The sequence below is a fragment of the Protopterus annectens genome, chromosome 6.part0, assembly GCF_019279795.1.
Source record: "Protopterus annectens isolate FY-2018-M chromosome 6.part0, PAN1.0, whole genome shotgun sequence".
Classification (NCBI taxonomy): domain Eukaryota; kingdom Metazoa; phylum Chordata; order Ceratodontiformes; family Protopteridae; genus Protopterus; species Protopterus annectens.
This window is the reverse complement of record NC_056737.1, coordinates 694,194,137-694,214,188: the sequence shown is the minus strand read 5'-3', so window position 1 is coordinate 694,214,188 and position 20,052 is coordinate 694,194,137. Positions and strand designations below refer to the sequence as shown.

Here is a 20,052-nt window from a genome sequence, read left to right as displayed (position 1 = left end):
AATGCAAAGAAATGCATCATCATTCCCTTCAGCACAAAGAATGTCCCTTCACACTATCAAATCAACACCAATACCCTAAGTACCCATGAAGTGGTGAGAGACCTGGGATCATAGGTTGAGCATGACCTTAAGTTGGATTTGTCTACCATTGTAAGGAAAGCTTTCCGTGTGGCTCACTTGATTAGTAAAGGCATTGCCTCAAGAGCAAAATAAGTTATAACCCCCTATATTCGACACTTATCCAGCCCATAATTGAGTATAACGCCCTATTCGGTATATACCATACTAAGCACCTGTAGCAATTAGAGAGACCTCAGCGGTTTCTAACAAAGAAGAAGATCAAGAGCCTCCAGCATGTGCCTTACACGGACCGACTAAAGTCCCTGCCACTATACTCTGTATTGTATAGACTTTGTAGGGGAGACTTATGCCTGGCCTACAGAGCAACCCAAGACCCAAACCTAATGAACTTACTACATGTCCGTAAATCAAATGGGTCTAGGGCTACCCATTCCAGAGACTTAAATATGGCCTATGACTTAAATAGAACATGCTGAGGGACAGATTTATCTCCCAGCAACTGCCATGTCTTTGGGACAGTCTACCAATTCATGTGAAACAGATCACCTCTATGACACTGTTCAAGAGGAACCTGGACGAGTGGATGGGGCACTGTAAATTCTTGCCATGGATAGCGCCCACAGCCATCTTGGACAAGGGCAGTCATCACTAAATGCAGTTTTGGGTATTGGCTAGCACTTCTACAGTATTACATTGGGTTGAAATGGCTAGGCTTAAAATCACCTCTTGTTCGATAGCCTAGTAATCTCTTATGATCCTGTGATCCTATAACAGTTCAAAATCAGAATCAGAATCACATTTATTGGCCAAGTATGCACACATACAAGGAATTTGACTCCGGTTTCAGTGACTGTCCAAGTATAAATTACATAAATGACAAATATTCAACTATTAATAACAAGACAAAAAAGTAAATATATATATATGTATATATATGTATATATGTATATATATATATATATATATATATATATATATATATATATCTATATATCTATATATATATATATATATATATATACACACAAGGTGCAAAGTGCAACTCGGTGTAAATAATACTGAAATAAACTCTGAAAGAAACAAGTATTAACAATATGTAAACAATACTGCAGAATCTTTGAAGGCTTTGGAAAAAGAATACCCCAACCTAATAAGCTGAGTTAACTGTTTATCAGCTTGATGGCTTGTGGAAAAAACTGTTCTTATATCTGCTTGTTTTGGTGTGTATTAATCTATAGCACCTGGCTGATGGTAATAGTTCAAAAAGATGGTAGCCTGGATGTGTAAGGTCGGTGATGATCTTCCCTGCCCTTTTCAAGACTCTGGAATAGTATAGGTCCTGTAAGGAGGGTAAACTAGTGTGAATTATATTTTCAGCAGACCTGACTATGTGATGTAACCTGTTTTTGTCATGATTAGGCAGAGATCCAAATCACACTGTTATAGATGAGCTGAGAACAGACTCAATGACTGCTGTATAGAACTGAATCAACAGTTTCTTTCGGAGGTTGAATTTCCTCAGCTGTCACAGAAAGTACATTCGCTGTTGTGCCTTTTTTATGATGGACCATACATTGGTCTCCCATTTCAAAACCTGGGAGATTATAGATCCCAAAAACATGAAGGATTCCACAACTGATACAGCAGTATTAAATATAAAGAGGGGGATAATATTGTAGTACCACTCCTAAAGTCCACTGTCATCTCCACAGTTTTAAGAGTGTTCAGTTCCAGATTATTCTGACTATACCAAAGGGCCAGCTGCTCAACCTCCCATCTGTATGCAGACTCATCACCATTCCTGATGAGCCCAATGGTAGTTGTATTGTCTGTGTTTTTAATAAGTTTGACAGAAGGGTCCTTAGAGGTGCAGTCATTAGTGTAGAGGGAGAACAGCAGTGGGGAGAGCACACATCCCTGGGGGGCACCTGTATTGATCATGCGATAGCTAGATGTAAATTTCGCCAGCTTCACTTGCTGTTTCTTAATAGTTAGAAAATTGGTGATCCATTGACAGGTGGAAGCAGGAACGGAAAGCTGGGAGAGTTTCAATTGAAAAAGTTCTAGAATTATTGTATTAAATGCAGAGCTGAAGTCCACAAACAGAATCATTGCATATGGCCCTGGGTTGTCAGGATGTTGCAAGATATAGTGCAGGCCCATATTAACTGCATCATCCACTGACCAGTTCTCTCGATAAGCAAACTGAAAGGGGTCATATGAGGGTGCTGTAATATCCTTGAAGTGAGTTAACACCAGCCTCTCAAAAGTTTTCATGACCACTGATGTCAAAGCAACAACAGGCCTGTAGTCATTCAGTCCTGTTATAGCGGATTTTTAGGCACTAGAATGACTGTGGCATGTTTGAAACATAAGGGAACTTCACACAGCTCTAATGATTTATTAAAAATCCGAGTAAAAACAGGAGCCAGTTGATCAACACATGTTTTTAAACAGGAGGGCAAAACCCCATCTGGACCAGCTGCTTTCTTAATTTGCTGTCATTTAAAAAAATGATACTCATCCCCTCAGAGATAATTAATGCAGGCTGAATGTGAGAATGGTGTCTATATTACAACGTAGAATATTTAGATTGTCGAACGCCTAAATGTCGACACCTAAATGTCGAACGCCGAAAACCACGAACAGCCAATTACGTGAATTCATTCCCCATGAAAAAATTTGCTTGGCCAAAAAAAAAAAAAAAAAAAACTTTAAAACCCTAACGTTCACCCCCCCCCCCCCCCAACTAAATATACCAACTCCAAGTTTGCTCTACATTGGGGAAAAGGGCAAATCCCAGAAGACGGCCAAGCAAAATTTTCCCTGGGAAAAAAATTTGCGTAATTGACCATTCAAAGTTTTCAGTGTTCGACATTTAGGTGTCGATGTTTAGGTGTTCGACAGTCTAAATGTTCGACGATATGACAGAAACCCTGAGAATGTGTGGAAGAGAGTCATATAAGTCTGAACACTGGATTTGTAGCCTCAGATTTATCACACCTGCAGTAAAAAGCATTCAAGTCATCAGCCAGCTGGTAATTAGCTGCACTGTAGTGGAAATTACCCACTACTTAATCGCAGATGCTTTAGGTTTATTCCATTGCAGGCATAAAATAGGTCTCAGACAGAGTCCTTGTGGAAAAAATTGTTTAAACTAATTTAAAACTATTTTTCTCTGGTAAAAGCTGTGTTAATTTACTTTTGGGAGTTAGGGTGAGTGTTTAAATTATTTTTACTGTGTTTTTATTACTTATTGTTTTACTGACTAATTCTGCTAGGCTTCCCCAAGTACTGGGCATCTTTTTTGGCTTAACCTTAGAACAACCTACCAGTTCCTCAGTTCTTCTTTCTTCCAGCCACAGATAGAAGAAAATTGTATGATGTCAGCAAACAGCCAAGTTGTCGACTCACATTTTGTATTTTAAACTATTTTGGGCAGAGCAATAACATATTCCAAACCACATTAAGTAGCATTCTCTGGCTTTAGTATCAAAATATGGACAGCAGAGTATGGTGCAATAATTTAAATGCAATCATCAAAAAGCTAACACAACTTGGTGTAAATCCCTATCTCATCAGGTGGGTAGCCAGCTGGTTCACCGACAGGACCCTCAAGGGCAAAATAGGCACCTCCACCTCTGATAGCAGACCTGTCGCTAGTGGAGTTCCCCAGGTATCTGTCCTGGGACCCCTACTCTTTGGCATCTACTTCTCAGAGGTCCAGGCAGACACAAAAGGTCTGTGGCTGACCACTTTTGCAGATGACTGTAAGTTGGGTGTTGTCATTGTCTCCCCATATGATGTTAACATACTGCAAGAGGGTCTCACAGCAACTAATGACTGGTGCCAAATTCATGGCCTCGAGCTAAATGCAAAAAAATTTATCATCATACCATTCGACAAAAAGATGGCCCCTACTGATTACCACATCAACGGCAACCCCCTAAGCACACAACCTGTGGTGAGAGACCTGGGTACTCAGGTTGATAACTACCTCATATTTGACCATCATGTAGTGGCAGTGGTCAGAAAAGCCTTTTACTTGGTTCAACTCATAAGTAAAGGGATTGCATCCAGAAAAAAAAGGAGGTTATTACCTCTCTATACTCCTCCCTCTTTAGACCAATAATTAAGTATAATGCCCCGTTTAGTATGTACCTCTCCAAACATCTGCACTAACTGGAAAGGCCACAGAATTACCTCACAAAGAGAATCCATGGCCTCCAACACCTGTTCTGTGCGGACAGGCTCAACTCACTATCATGCTACTCGGTATTATACAGATTGTTCAGAGGTGATCTGTGTCTCACCTACAAGGCAATCTCAGACTTTGCCGTACTAGAGATGCTCCATATCCATAAGACTAACTCCTCGCACATTACCCGCTTGAAAAACTTGAATCTAATGTGCAACATCAACAAAACCTGCTGGAGAAACAGGTTTGTCTCCCAGGGGCTGCCCCGTCTCTGGTATATACTTCCCATACACATCAAACAGAGTACCTCACTGACCCTCTTTAAGTGCAGCCTTGATGAGTGAATGGGAAACCACAAATTTGTCCCAGGGGTTCCACCTCTGTCCCTCATTGACAGGGGCAACAAGTGCTGACTGCGTTTTTTTTTACGGGATAAACTCTTGGCTAGGCTTGTAAGGGCCCCAGGGCCATTAGCCTAGTAACCTCCTATGATCCTATAATCCATGTGTTAATTTTACTTACAAAATACTGAATGCAGTATATTGTACTAAATAATGTTACATTTTGAACATAAAATTTCAAATACCTTGTTTAACAGCTTTAATAAGTAATCCAGACTAAAAGACAACAGTTGTAATAGCAAAAGCAGTTTGCACACTTCAGTAGCATAGAATCTTCTAGATGCATTGTGTAGCATAGTAGTGATTTTGTGATGCCCAGAATCATATTGAATTGGAAACTAATTACATATTCTTTACAGCAGAGTCTTCTTTCCTAAATGTGTGCTTGCTAGGCTTGTCCATTTACTTCCCAAGATACTGAATCAGCAGGACACAAATGTAATTGCTATGTATTTATTATTAATCATCCTCCTTCTCATCTATTATTCTATTCCTGAGGACATGAAATTCACAAATTAAAGCAATGCCTTTCACTTATAACTAGAGTGAGCCACTGGTAACAAAGTATCCAAGGAGGTTTGTTCTGTTCTTCACAATACAAATCTGTTTAGGTTTAGCCTTTCAGGCTGCATTGTTGACCTAGTTCACATGCCAGCCCTACCTCTGCTGCTGTCCAGCACCAGCTTTTCATCATTGTGATCACTACTGTAGTAGCCTTAGCTGTATGGGTTATAAGTTGCTAAGGGTATATCAACCAACTTGCTTTCAAAGCTAAAGGGCACCCTTCACGCACCCAAACCGTCAATCATCTCAAGCTGAGCTGACGAAAAATAATTGGTTGGGCTTCATGAATTTCAGAACTTTCCTGCTACCAAAGAGCACTCTTCTTGTGGACTTTTCAGGTTCTGTGGTAGGCTAATACTTTCCACTGCTGGGCAGCTAAATTCCCCTTGGAGGGTTAGATTTCCACATTTACTTTTTATGACAGAAACATAACTTTTTCTTTGACAATATTAATTTTAAGCTAGAAAACTGTTGTATAACTTTTATTAACTTTGTAAGTGGAGCGTTACTTATCACTTTTGTGGAAAAAAAATGTCTAATGTCCAAGTTTCTGCAGAAAGCTGTGGTGAGGAAGATCACAATAATTCTCATTCTCTCTTACTGGCCTCAGCATGTGTGGTTTCCCTTCCTCTGGTCATATGTAGTACACCCATGTCCTGGACCCTGCCCCAGCCCTTCTATCTCACCCATCAGAGTTGTTGCCTCAGTCAGATCTTCAGTCCGTTAAGCTGACTGTGTGGTTTATCCTGTTCTGATGATGGCTAGACAACTCAGGTTTTCGTCCTCTTACTCATATTTTATTTTCTTCTCAAAGACCTTCCACCAGAAAGATTTATAAAAGTAAATATAAGAGAGTCTAAATTTGGGCCTCAGGCAAAAATTTGGATCACTTTTAAGTGCCTCTCTGAGCAGTTCTAGAGTTTTTAATATTTCTCTTTCAAGATGGAGCCAGCTGTTACACTATCAAGGTAGAGCTTGCTGCTATTTCTTCTTTTCATATTGGTGAGGGTCACACTCCAGTTGCATCTCTCAGGCTTTCTAAAGCCTTTCTCAGAGGTTCCTTTCTTCTTCATTCTCCAGTCAGAGAACTGGTTCCTTCTTGGGATGTATCTATTTTATTGCAGGCTTTGACTCGTCCCTTTATACCTACAGCCAAAGTTGATCTGAAGTTTTTGTCATGGAAGATTCTGAGAGCTGAAGATATGCTCCACTTTGACTCCGACAATTTCTTTGATTTGTTTGGCTCTAACCTTTTGGGAGCCATTTGAATCTCAGACCCAGGGGAATTGGTTCAAGTCTGAGACCTTTGGATCCATTCCTTCCTCTTGGGGCTTCTGTGTTGGATAGCTCAGCCCCGATGTCAGCCTTGGAGCCAAGCTGGGCATTTCTTCAGAGTGAGCCTTCCCTAGGGGCCTCAGCTTCCACAGAGAGCTTTCTGGATCTGTCTTGAGCTCAGCCTTTGAGGCTTTCAAAAGAGTGTCATCTAAATCCGGAGAACAGACTTCCATTTTCAGCTCTGGTCTGTCCCTTCTTCACAGGATTTCCCTGGGTCCCAAGCCTACTCATCCAGTCCTATTGCCTTAAGCCCATCCTTGTTGAGGAACCCCCATCTGCTTCTGAGTCCTCTCCGGAGCATCCCACCATAGAGGTACACTGGAAGCACAGGAGTAAAAGGAGACACATTGATTCCCCTCTGGAATCACTCGGAGGATACTGACTTCGATGAAGGAGAAGGCTCCCCGAAATCCTCCTTGAGGACATCATGTTCAGAGAAATTTTGGAACTACTAAGACAGAAAGAGAGGGTGGTCTACTGTAGCTCCTTCCCAAGAGGAGTCAGTATTCCTTGAGGCTTGTGTGGCTGTCCCATCTACCTCTTGGGTAGATCCTCCAGCAGATGAGATAATAGACCTGATCTCCAAATGGACATGGAAGGAACTGGACATAACCAAGCCTGTTCCCCAGATACGTAATAAGGTTCTTGTATTACCAAAGGATCATCCCCATTGGAACAAGGGCCCTGCCCTAGATTCTGTAGTGGTGCTGGCATCCACCATAAAGGGACTTGCAGAAGAGAGTTCTACTCTCCATCTACCAAACAGGGAGTCCCGTGCACTGAGCAGGTTTGCAAAGCAAATCTCTGCATCTGCGACTTTTGCTATCCAGCTGCTAAATTATTTGACAAGTGTAGCTCATTTTAAGAGATTTGATCAAGGAGCTTTCCAAATCTTTGTCAGGATCATTGCCTATGGAGCAGCAGAGATCTATTGATTCACATTTGACCACCCTGCAGTCATTATCCAACATTTTGATGTGTCTACCTTCCAGTGCCGCTGAAGGTGCTTCTAGAGCAAAGGCACTGAGATTACTGTAAAGAGACATGAAGGGATGTGGCTTTGTGACTTTGCAGAACATTTCAAGACATTCTTTATTAACACTTTCAATGAGATGAATAGACTATTTTCAATCCAGAAGTCTAAGAAACCCCTTCCAGGAGTGAAGAAGATGGTAAGGCCCTGTTTACCATAGGAATTGACATCTCTACTCTGCAAAGGGTCTTTTCTAGGAATTAGAAGGTGGGTAAGAAACTTTGATTCCGCAAGACACAAGGGTTCTTTCTCAACACTCTTGGAGACACAGCCCCCTGAGTTTGATGGAGGAATTCTAATGGTGGATGTCACCTGCAAGGCAGAGGTGGTCCCCAGAACCAAGGCTTTTGGGGTTCCTTCTCCAATACATCCTTCCAGTGCTCCAGTACATTTACCCGACTGCTGTTCTACGGAGGCAGTCATGGGGCATTTGTCCCTGCACCCAATAATATGGATGACTATCACTCCTGATACGTTGGTTCAGAGAATAATAACCAGAAGCTATGTCATTCCATTCATTTATCCCCCTTTACCTGCAAAGAAACTTCCTGATGTTCCACTCTCACAAGGGGAAGTAGCTGTTTCAGAAATAAGGAAGCTTCTAAAGAATCGAGTCATTTAAAAAGTCCCATCAGATCAGAGAGGATCCAGATTTTGCTAAATGTTCTTTGTAGTGCCAAAGCAAAATGGACACCTAAGGCTAATTCTGCACCTAAGCCATCTAAACAAGTTGGTAATACAAACAATGTGCCAGATGGTCACAATACAGTCTCTTCTCCCCTTGCTGAAGGAAAATGATGAATGTGCTCAATCGACCTCCAGAATGCGTGCTACCATGTAAAGATAGACAGACAGTCCAAGTAGTTTATTCACTTCAGGCTAGGAGCTAGTCATTTCCAGTTCACAGCCCTACCCTTTGGTCTTACCACAGCCCCACAGGTGTTCAGCAAGTGCATGGCAGTGGTTGCTGTTTATCTTCCCCTAGATGCACCTCTACCACCAGGAGTCTGTTTGCTCAGGCTAGGGACACATTGATCATTCTTTGCTCAACTCTGGGATTACACTGAATACAGTGAAGTCCAGCCTCCAGCCTGTTCAGTCTTTGGAATTCATCAGAGTTCTCTTGGATAGGAATCAGATTGCCAGACTCCCTGAAACCAGAATTTCAGATCTTCTCAAACAGACCTAAGCAGTGTTTTCAGTTCAGAAGCCACCAGCAAGACTGATCCTTTGACTCTTAGGCCCTATGGTGGTGGCTATCACCCTCTTTCTGTTGGTCAGATGTCATCTGAGACTCATACAGTGGACTTTGGCAGCCCAGTGGTCTATCAGACAACATCCTGTGTCCTTCCGAGTGTCTCTGATGAACATCTGCAGATCTCACATCTCTTGGTGGCTAGACTTGCCTCTCGCATCTTAGGGGCATCCCTTTGTTCTACCGTTATCCCAAGCCGTGGTAACCACAGATGCTTTTCATCTGGAGTGGGAGTGGTATTTCTTGGGAAAGATGATTCAAGACACATGGTCACAGACAGAGTCCAGTCTTCACATCTGAATTTTGGAAATGAGAGTGGTCCTCCTAGCATTTAAGGCATTTCCGGTCTCTCTCCCCTATGTTATGATTGCTATCAAAACAGACAATATTTTGGTTTGGTACATCAACAAACAAGGGGGAACATAATCTTATTGGTTATGTTGAGAGGTCATGAGGGTGTGGCAATGGGTGATATCTTCCAACTGCTTTCTGACTGCAGCACACGTCAGCAAAGTCCAATATCCTGGCAGTCAGGTTGACAGCTCCATCCTTCTTCATCATGAGTGGTCCCTCAGTCTAGAAGTAATGGAACAAACATTCTGCCTCTATGCTTCACCCTGTTTGTATCTCTCCGCAACACCAAGTGCAACCAATATTTTGTTCTAATCCCCCAAGAAGGGGAGTCAGCAAGGGATGTTCTGGTCCACATTTGGCCACCCAGACTTCTTTAAGCCTTTCCACCTATCCCTCTAATGTCCAGGGTTCTGCACAAAGCACTGGCAAGGAAGATCACTGTAGTCCTTATAATCCCGTACTGTCCTCGGCAAGTATAGTTTCCCTTCCTCTGGCCTCATGTAGTATACCACCTTGAGTCCTGGAGCCTTCTCCAGCCCTTCTATCTCACTCATTGCCTCACTCAGATCTTCATCCCCGCACGTTGACCGCATGGTTTATCTATTTCCAATGATGGCTAGACAGCCCAGGTTTTTGCCCTCAGTTACTCATATTTTGATCTGTTTTCAAAGAACTTCCACCAGAAAGATTTACAAAAGTAAATATAAGAGATTCTTCATTTGGGCCTCAGGCAAAAATCTGGACCGCTTTTAAGCACTTCTCCCAGCCATCCTAGAGTTTTAGAATCTCTCTTTCTAGATGGAGACAGCTATTCCACTATCAAAGTACAGCTCAATGCTATTTCTTATTTTCATAATGGGGAGGATCACACTCCCATTTTATCTCTCAGGCTGTCTTAAGCCTTCCTCATAGGTACCTTTCTTCTCCATCCTCCAGTCAGAGAGCCTGTTCCTACATGGTATGTAACTATTTTATTTCAGGTCTTGACTTGCATTCCCTTTGAACCTGCAGCCAAAGCTGATTTTAAGTTTTTGTGATGGAAGACTCTGTTTTTGGTTGCCATTACCTCTGTTTGGAGGATTTCTGAGCTCATCTTCAAAACCTTTCTAAGAGATCTTCCACAAAGATAGGATGTCATTGAAAAGTGGCTTCTGAGACATCAGTCCATCAGCTTTCCAGTATTCATTTCAAACATCTCCAACAAAGGTGAATATATCTTGGATTTGCTAGACATTCACCACCAGTTACATTTCTATTTACATAGAACCAAGTTATTCAGAAAAAAACTGTCCAGATATTTTATCTTTTTATTCAGCCAAATTGGGCAAAGGAGTGGCCAAAGTCATGCTGTTTTACTGGCTTGTAGATTGCATTGCTTATGCTTACACAGACAGTGGTTTGTCAGCAAGTGTAAATCCAAAAGCTCATTCAACAAGAGCTGTAGCTTCCTCTACAGCTTTCTTCTCCAGGATTCCCCTTGATAATATCTGTGTTGCTGCTCCTCAGTCTAAGATTCACACATATATTTCTCACTATAAGTTGGATCTGCCTTCTAGGTCCAGAACTTCCTTTGGATCGGCTGTGTTCTGGAATATCCTTCTAGGAGACCAGCCAAGAGTCATGATACCTGGTGTCTCTGGTCCATATGTTGAGGAATGGATGGAAGAGACAACATCAGATACGAAAGTAACGTACTTAACATAATGAAAGATCTGTGTTGTCTGCTTCCATGCTTCCTCAATGTCTCCCCCTCCTTCCCTCCATCCTTTTAGTCCTGTTCTTTCATTTTAACAAAGACCTTGGTGTGCTACCCCTAGTTTCAATAGGCTCTGTCTCGAGGCTACACATCAGTTGTCTCTGTCTCCCTCTGTCTTATGCTGCACTGTTTCTATTAGGTCTCTAATTATTTTAGGGTAATCTTCCTTTTGTCTGATATTGCAGGAAAAGTCAATCTGAGGTAACTTGCTAGTTGTAAAGGGATTATGGGTAAGGAGAGGAGCCTGAGCACTGGAGCTGAAGCTTGAAAGTGGCTGAAGTTGGATCTGATATGGATCTGAGTGTACCCATCCATTGAAGAAGGACGGAAGCAGACACCAGATCTGTCATTATGGTAAGTACATAACTTTCATTTCTGGTACCAAAGAAAAAAAATTTTTGCAGATCATTTCTGGATCTTTCATTTCTAAACCTGTTTGCAAAAGTTCAGATGTTAACTGTGATAACATTTTACCTCTTATTCCCCATCTGAGTTTTCTGGTGACCTAAGATTTGAAAGATGTATGTCATCACATTCCTATAGATCCAGATTTCAGACATTTCTTAAGGTTTTCTGTGTCTGGATCACATTATAATTTCCCTGTAGTACCCACTGGTCTACCGACTGCTGCAAGGGTATTCACAAAATGTCTGGCTGCTGTGATAACCTACTACAGACTGCAAGGTATTCACGCTTTTCTTATTTAGAGAACTTGCTTATCTTTTCTGAGTCTTTTTCAAAGAGTCAGGAATCTCTCACTTGGAAGAGAGATCTCCTAAACAGAGTAGGGTTCCAGGAGAATATACAAAAGTCTTGTTTAACTCTTTCTTACAGGATTGTTTTCATGGAATGATTCGTAGATATCGCAGTTGAAAGAGCTTTTCTTACACAGGATAAAGTAGATCTGTACCTAGATCTGTTCCTGAGTTTTTTTTTCACTCAGACTACTGTTTAAGCCAGGGAATTTCTCAGGATTCTGGGTCTCATGGCTTCTGTGATTTTTATGATTCCTCTAGCAAGACTCCACATGAGAAAAATCAAGTGGTATCTGAAATTTTTATGGTCCCAGCATTAAAACCCGTCTTACATTCCAGATTCCAGTTTTGGGGTTTGTGAAAAGGGAGAATTGTTTGTGCAAGGACCAGATTTGTCAGAATCCAAGTCTCCCAGTTTCCCTTCTAGCTCCAGCACAGTCTGTAACAACAGATGACTCAGACTTTGCTTTGTGTGTAAGGGGCTAAAAGCACTTATCTTTCGAACAGAAAAGACAGAGCAAAACACTACAAACGTAAAAGTGATATTAGCACTTATAAAAGCTCTTGATTCTCTCAATCAACACCACATAAATAAATGGGGGAAGCAGATCTTACTCTCTGTACACACTTGCCATGGTAGCCTAGGATATAGCTTTTAAACACAGTCTCACTCTACAGGCATCTTACATATCATCAGAGCAGAATTATGTGACAGACAAGCTGAACAAGACCAGGACAGACCCTCATGAATGGAAATTAAATCAGTCTTCCAGGAATTGATCCGGCTGTCAGGAACACCTTAAATATATCTTTTTACCCCCACTCACAACAGTCATTTGGCAAAATTCTGCTACAGGACTCAATGCAAAAGGCTTGGAAGACAAATGTTTTTTTTGTTTCCTTGGGCCTGAATGTTCCTGTATGCTTTTCCACCATTTCCACACACATCAGTACTCATTCTGTAGATTCAGAAGGACTCTTCAAAGATCTTTGTGGTGACTCCCTTCTGGCCCTCAGGACGGGGTTCTCCTTTCTTTTGAAAATGTCCAGGGACAGTTACTACAAGCTTCCTCACAGACTGGACCTACTCACACAAGACAAGGGATGTTTGATTCATCCTGACCCCAAACCACTGTTATTAACAGTCTAGATGATATTAAAGGAGGCAAGAAAACCAGATTCTATAAAATCATATATTAGTAAATGGAAAATGCTTTCTAGTTAGTGTCAAGACATGAATCAGCATTGTTTCAGTGCTAGTATTTCTCTGGTTCTACATTATTTGTCTGACTTATTATCCTCAGGCCTGTCTTACCCCTCCATCAAGGTTTGTCGGTCATTTCAGCATTTCTGCCAATGGATCTCATTCTTTCAATGCAAACTCATGTGAAAATGTTTTTAAAAGGGTTGTTGCTTACTAAACCTCCTAGAAAACAGGTAGCTCCTTCTTGGGACCTTCATTTTGTGTTAGAAAAAATAACCTTTGCTTCATTTGAACCAGTTCATGAGATTGACTTGGGGTCCTTAACATGGAATACAGTGTTACTCATTGCTCTGACTTCTGAAAGAAGAACATTTGATTTGAAAGCTCTTCTGGTGAGTCAACCCTATCTCATTTTCCACAAAGATAAGGTTCCCCTGAGAAAAAAATCCTTCATTTATACATAAAGCGGTATCCGAGTTTACTTTGAGCCAAGCTATCCATCTCCCTGTTTTCTTTCCAGTACCTGAAAATGAGGGCTAAAGAATACTCCATACCTTGGATGCCCCATACAACTCAGGTGCTATCTTGACAAAAAAATCTTTCAGGAGCTCTGCTTAACATACAAGGCCATGTCAAACCCTGAGCTGTTGGACATGGTCCACTTAAAGAAATTCCAATCCCTCAGAGCCACACGCTCCAGGGATCTAAACCTTGTCATCACAATGAACAAAACATGCTGGGGGGATAGGTTCCTGACCCAGAGACTCCCCATACTCTGGAATAGACTGCCCATATATGTTAAGCAGAGCGCCTCCTTGGCCCTCTTCAAATGGAACCTTGACAATTGTATGGGAGATAGGAAATTCACCTCGGGGATCACGTCAGTCACCCTGCTAGACAGGGGTTCAGGGAAGTAAATATTGTGGGAAGAAATATCCAGGGAATTGTTATGGCTAGGCTTGTATAGGCCCTAGGGCCAATAGCCTAGTACCAGCCTCTGAACCTACCAGTTGTTCATTTCTTGTAAAGATAGGAAAAATGGCCAGGCTGTGTCAAAGTGGACTATTTCCAAGTGGCTGTCTCATGCTATTACCTTTTGTTATACCCAGCACAACAGGCAATTCCAGCCAGTGCCAAGGCTCATTCTATGAGGGCATTGGCTTCGTCTGTGGCTTTTTGGAAAGAGTTGGATTCTAGAAATATTCTAAAAGCAGTAACTTGGTTCTCTGTGCATACTTTTACAAAGCACTATAAACTATATTCCTTCTCTAGGTCTAGGATAAGCTTTGCTAGGACCATTCTCCATGGGATCATGGACCGTAATCCTTCCCCTCCCAGTCAGCATAAGCTAAGGCAATCTACCCATATTGCAAAGGCTACTGCAGCAGTGATCATAGTGATGAACATAGCACAGTTGTGTAAGTAAACTTACTATAACATTAAAAGTTTGAATGATCACTGATACAGTAGACACTCTCCTTCTTCCCTCTTATTTTTATATGTTTTTGCTGCCAGGGTGGGGACACTTATTTTTATTGTCCTTGCATTCACCTTTTCAGGGCTTTAGCTTCCCTGTCTCTATGTTGGCATGGAAGCTTTGTAGGGCATGGTGCCCAAACCAAAAGTCAGCTCAGCTTGAGATGACTAACTTTAAACATGTGGAAGGTACCCTTAAGCTTTTGAAGCCTGCCAGCTGTTTTAACCTTAGCAGAATATAACCCATATAGCTAACACTGCACCAGCAATCATTCGAACATCAGCTGTTATTACAAGTTTATTTGCATAACTGTACTTTTTCTACCGTTTGTAAATAACTTTTTCCAGAAGTTATTTCTGTTCTCTTTTATTTGGGTATTTCTAGATTTGAAGCTCCCTTTCTTTGTCAGCTGAGTTTGGGCTTCTGCCATCAGTAGATTTTGCCATCTATGACAGTGTGTTCTAAGCTTATCAGCCTACATCATCTACAGTAATATAGCACATCAGTTCACTCTTTTTACAGCCTACAAATCACTGTCAGTCTCTGTAAAATTGACCCTTAAAACTTGTTGTGCAAATAAATCAAATGATAGTTGTAAAAAGTGTTGTTTCCAGTGAAACTTGAAACATTTGATTAAAGCTCATGGGTGGATTGTCCACTCATAGTTATGTACACACTTACAGTTGGGTGTTATTTTTGATATCCCTGGCTATATACAAACATTTTTCTTAAGTTTTGGTGTTTGAGTACTGTATATATTATAAAGATGTAAATAGATAAGCAATACACATGAAGAAATTGCATGTTTTTTTGTTGATATATATTTTTGAAAGTATGAACCATTTTAAGTATACATGCAATTTAATTCATTTACAGATGCTGCACTTCTACTCTTGCAAGAAACTGAATCAAAGCTGCCTCCCAATTTTTTGGAACTATTGAGGTAGTGTCTTTATTTGTCTGTTTAGTTTTCTGCTTTATATTATTATGTCAGTATATTTCTAGGTGAAGAAGGTGTTGTTAGAAAAAGATTTCTAGGTTCACCTAGAGTGCTTCAAGGCTCCCCATTGAAATGTCAGAACTCAAAGTGCTGAGTGCAGAGTCACAGGGGAAAAAAATGCAGGAGAAGAGCGAATCTCGAATATCGTTCTTTTCTTTTCTTTTTTTTTTTTTTTTCAAGGAGACTCCACCATATATCCAGAACTTATGCATACTAACTCTTGAGAAAGCCATACCTCAAAGAAAAATAAATATTCTGGAAAATGGCCATCTTGGGCTTAGTATATGTAAGTCTGTTTTTTCAGTCATTCAGGTGGTTACTTTGCTTGGGTTTTCCTTTTTCGGTGCCTACGTGTTATGTAGCTTCCACTCTACATATGCTTTTTATCACTGTTATTTTCTGTCTAGCATGTATCACATGCAGTGTTTAACTTCCAAGCAGTTTTCACCTGTGCTACATACTGCAAATCTTAGCCAATTAAAAAATATTTTTTCAAGTGCCTGAAGGTATCAGCTAAACATATCTAATTTGTTGCAGTGAGGAAACTCCAGTTTTATCATGCTGTCAGTTTAGCAAGCCTCCAAACTGAACCAAAATCAGTTCTAATTGCAAGTCAAAGCAAGTAAAATCCAAAATAGTGTAAGGAAGTAGAATGTGTTATATTGCCAGCAACTCAGAACTTGCAAGATATATACAGTGAATGTTCCATTTTACCCAGAATGAATTCTCCTCTTGTATATTCCCATGTTCTTCTGTACCTGATGGAAGAACAAGGAAACTAAAACAATACCTCACATCTTGCCATAAGACAAACTGAAACTCCAGATTTACAGCCTTTTGCCTTTACTAGTCGCTTTGCCACTGACATAATCAACAAGAGAAAGGAAAGGATGAAAATGTATTTAATAAGCTTAATTGCAGAAAACATATGAAAAAAATCTGTGGCACAAGAATGCAGTGATGGAAGTTTTAGTAACCACATTAAAATGATAAGGGCATAGTAGCAACCATACTGCCTAAATGTTAACAACTTGACAATGTAGTAAAGAAGGTGAGAGAATAATGTACTACGTAAAATGCAGAAAACAGAAGTTTTTGAAATGTCTTAAGTATGGTGTGTAGCTCTAATCTTCTTTAATATGTATGTATGTATATATATATATATATATATATGTATATATATATATATATATATATATATATATATGTATGTATGTATATATATATATATATATATACATATATATATATATATACACACACACACACACACACACACACACACACACACACACACACACATACACACATACACACACACACACACACACACACACACACACACACACACACACACACACATGGGTCTATATTACGATGCTGAAATGGCTAAACACCAAACGCTGTTTCAGCGACACATAAAGAACAAACTACACGTGTTACACAAAGGCCAGATCACCAATTTTTTTTCCTAGGAAAAAAAAAATTGCTTGAAAGTCACCATGAATTTACCCTTTTCCCCCGTGTAGTGCGATCTCGGAGTTGATATATTTAGTTAGGGGGGCGTGGGGGGAAAATCCTCCCACTTTGTAATGTTTGAGCTGGTGTGTCGTGTCTGGTTGGGCTACCATTTTTTTCCCCTAGGAAAAAAATCGGAGATCTGGCCTTTCGTGTAACTTGTAGTTTGCTCTTTATATGTCGCTGAAACGGCATTCATTGTTTAGCCATTTCGGCATCGTAATATAGACCCATAGATATATGTATATATAAAAACGTGTGTGTGAACAGAGTGAAGTATGTTTAAAAGACAGGAAATAAAACAGTATTATGGTGGTATTCTACTATCCATTTACAGTGTGTACAATATTGGCTCACCAGTTGACAAATTTAGAAGGAAATCAGTGTGAATGTTCTTTAGTCCCCCCTCCAGAATAAAATCACTTCCCTCAGCAATGAATTTCTCTCCACAGATAAAAAGCTTATCTAGTTAAGCCAATTGTTTAAATACTTAGGCATGATCCTTGATCTCGTACTGCCTTTTTTTACTTACCCTAAACTGTTTTAACTCAAAATAAATTGTACCTGTCTTTTGCTGCTGCAAGCTCACTAAATTCTTTATTCTTGCAGCTAAATTAGCTATTGGTAAAGTTATATTCTTCAGCCACATTTAGACTATGGTCTGTACCTAATAGCTATTCCTCCACTGAAAGCCTAAAAGACTTTCATATCCTTTCTTCTAGGATCTGATGATTCATTCTACTTTTACCTTAATTTGAAAGTCACTGCAGCACCTTTGCTGTAGCAGACTATTTTGTCATAAAAGATAGCTTCAGTCTCCTTCTTGTAACACTTATATTTAAGATTCTCCATATTTTTTCTAGTAGCTGTTTTGGCCTTGTGCCTGCTGACCATCAAGTGTCTCCTAGTAAAACTTTGCCTATTTGTTCTGCCATACTATGAAATAATCCCCCCCCCCCCCATACAACATGGAGCAACAGACTTCTAAAGGGGCCTTCATACAGGCAGTCATGAGAATTGCTTTGCTTGTGTCCTTGCCAGCAGCTAAACAATAAGGCAGTAAATATGGTGTAATCTCACTCCAGGTTGCGGAATGAGCTACCTACATCACCACTGGCACCCATAGTGGCTTTATCCAGCAAGTGTACACTTCTGTACACTCATTAATTAAGCCTACCATTAGGTATTGCTTTGGTGAGCCAAAATCACAGAAAATACAACTTCTTTAGGATTGTCTTCCTCTCCACATAAAAACAAAGTACTTTTCTTATACTATTCAAATGTAATATGAACAAATGGATGGGTAACCGCAAATCCACCCCGTATTTAGCACCACTGTCCCTCATGGATAACAGCAACTTGTAAATATTCTGCTTATATTTGGGTTATTCGTACTTAAAATATATGGGTTAAAAACACCATGGAAATGTATGGCCAGGCTTCTAAAGGTCCTCACAATCAATAACCTAGTAAGTATCTATACATCCAAAAGGTCATCCTCAGGATGTGTACCATAGTGCTACTTCTACAAAAGATTGCATCTTTATTTATCCTGTTGTGCCTCATCCTTACCTGCCATCTCAGTCTAGTGTCTAAGTCAATAATCAAACTTGTGTCACTTGGGCTGTAGTCAAGGCTTTATTCCATCAGTGCCAGTGGAGACAGGTTCATAGTTCATAGGTGTGTTCTAGGCTAATGACCACACAGGCCTTTTTTAAGTCTAGTCATGTATCCCAAATCTCTGACAAGTTCTGATACCCTTGATAAGTGTAAGCAGGGGTTTGGGAGACGAACCATTTACATGTTACCTGTGTCCATTAGAGACATAGGTGCCGAACCAGGGATGAATTTCTGTTTTCCCGTCCAATTGCCTAAGTTGCACTTGAATTGGGTTAGGGAGGAACTCTGCTTCACATGGATGGGGAGCCTGTTACATAGACACGGTAGTCTCTGAGATACATATCTATCTCTCCAGCAGAACCTATTTATATCACAGGCAAGGTTTAAGTCTTTAGAACGGGTAACTCTGGTGCTGTTTGTTTTGTGGATATGCAGGAGGTCCATCAAAGTGGCATCTGACAATGCCCTGTATGCCAGGCATAGATCTCCCCTCAAAAACCTGTAGGAGACAGAATACAGGGATAGGGCCTTGAGGCAGTGTGCATAGGACATTTTACTTACACCCTGTATTCTTTTAGAGAGCAACCTCTGTGAACGTTCCAGTTGTTGGATGTGCCTAGTTAGGTACATACCAAATGGGTCATTGTTCTCAGTGATAGGTCTGATGACTAGTTATTCTCTGGTTTTACAATATTTGTGTGAGTCACTATCCTATGGCCTTTTTTATTCCTCTGTCAAGGTTCATTTATCAGCCATTTCAGCATGTCTGCCTATGGTTCCTCCTCTTTCAGTGCAGTCTCATGTTAAAATGTAAGGGGCTTTGCACAAGAGGTCTCCTAGAAAACCGGTGGCCCTTGCTTAGGTTCTTAATTTTGTGTTAGAAGAGCTAACACTTGCTCCATTTGAGTCAGCTAATCTGACTGACTTGAGGTTCTTAACATGGAAAAGAAGTTTTACTGATTGCTCTGACCTCTATAAGAAGGGTATTTGAGCTGCAAGCTCTTACAGTGAGTCAAAATTTTCTCATTTTCCACATGGGGAGGGTTTCTTTGAGAACTATTCCTTCTGTAATGCCTAAAGTGGTATCTGAGTTACCTTTCAACTAAACTATCCATCTTCCTATTTTCATTCCTGAACCTAAATATGAGCAAGAAAGAATATTCAATACCTTGGATGTCCACAGACAGCACAGGTACTATCTTGACAGAACTAAATCTTTCAGATCATTGGATCAGTTAAATTCTTGTTAAGGTAAGACGAAGGGACAACCTGTGTCAAAACAGACTATTTCTAAATGGTTGTCTAAGGCTATTATCTTTTGTTATACTCACCATAACAAATCTATTTCAGGCAGGGTTAAGGCCCATTCCACCAGGGTCTTGGCTTGATCTATGGCTTTTTGGAAAGGGTTGGATTCTAGAAGTATTCTACAAGCTGCTACTTGGTCCTGTGTATATAGTTTTGCAAAGCACTATAAGCTTGATTCCTTCTCTAGGTCTAG

The 20,052-nt window shown here is 40.5% G+C and overlaps 1 protein-coding gene across 4 annotated transcripts in view; it reads left to right on the top strand.

Annotated features, from left to right (window-relative positions):
- Positions 1-20,052, top strand: part of PPP1R36 (protein phosphatase 1 regulatory subunit 36) — a 1,152,634-nt gene that overhangs the window by 128,428 nt on the left and 1,004,154 nt on the right. For 3 of the 4 annotated variants that reach the window (XM_044074376.1, XM_044074378.1, XM_044074377.1), the window contains exon 3: positions 15,290-15,356. The exons of the other annotated variant lie outside the window; for it this stretch is intronic. In XM_044074376.1, the coding sequence (XP_043930311.1) occupies positions 15,290-15,356 (67 nt within the window). The remainder of the gene's footprint in view (positions 1-15,289; positions 15,357-20,052) is intronic. 4 annotated transcript variants of the gene reach the window in all.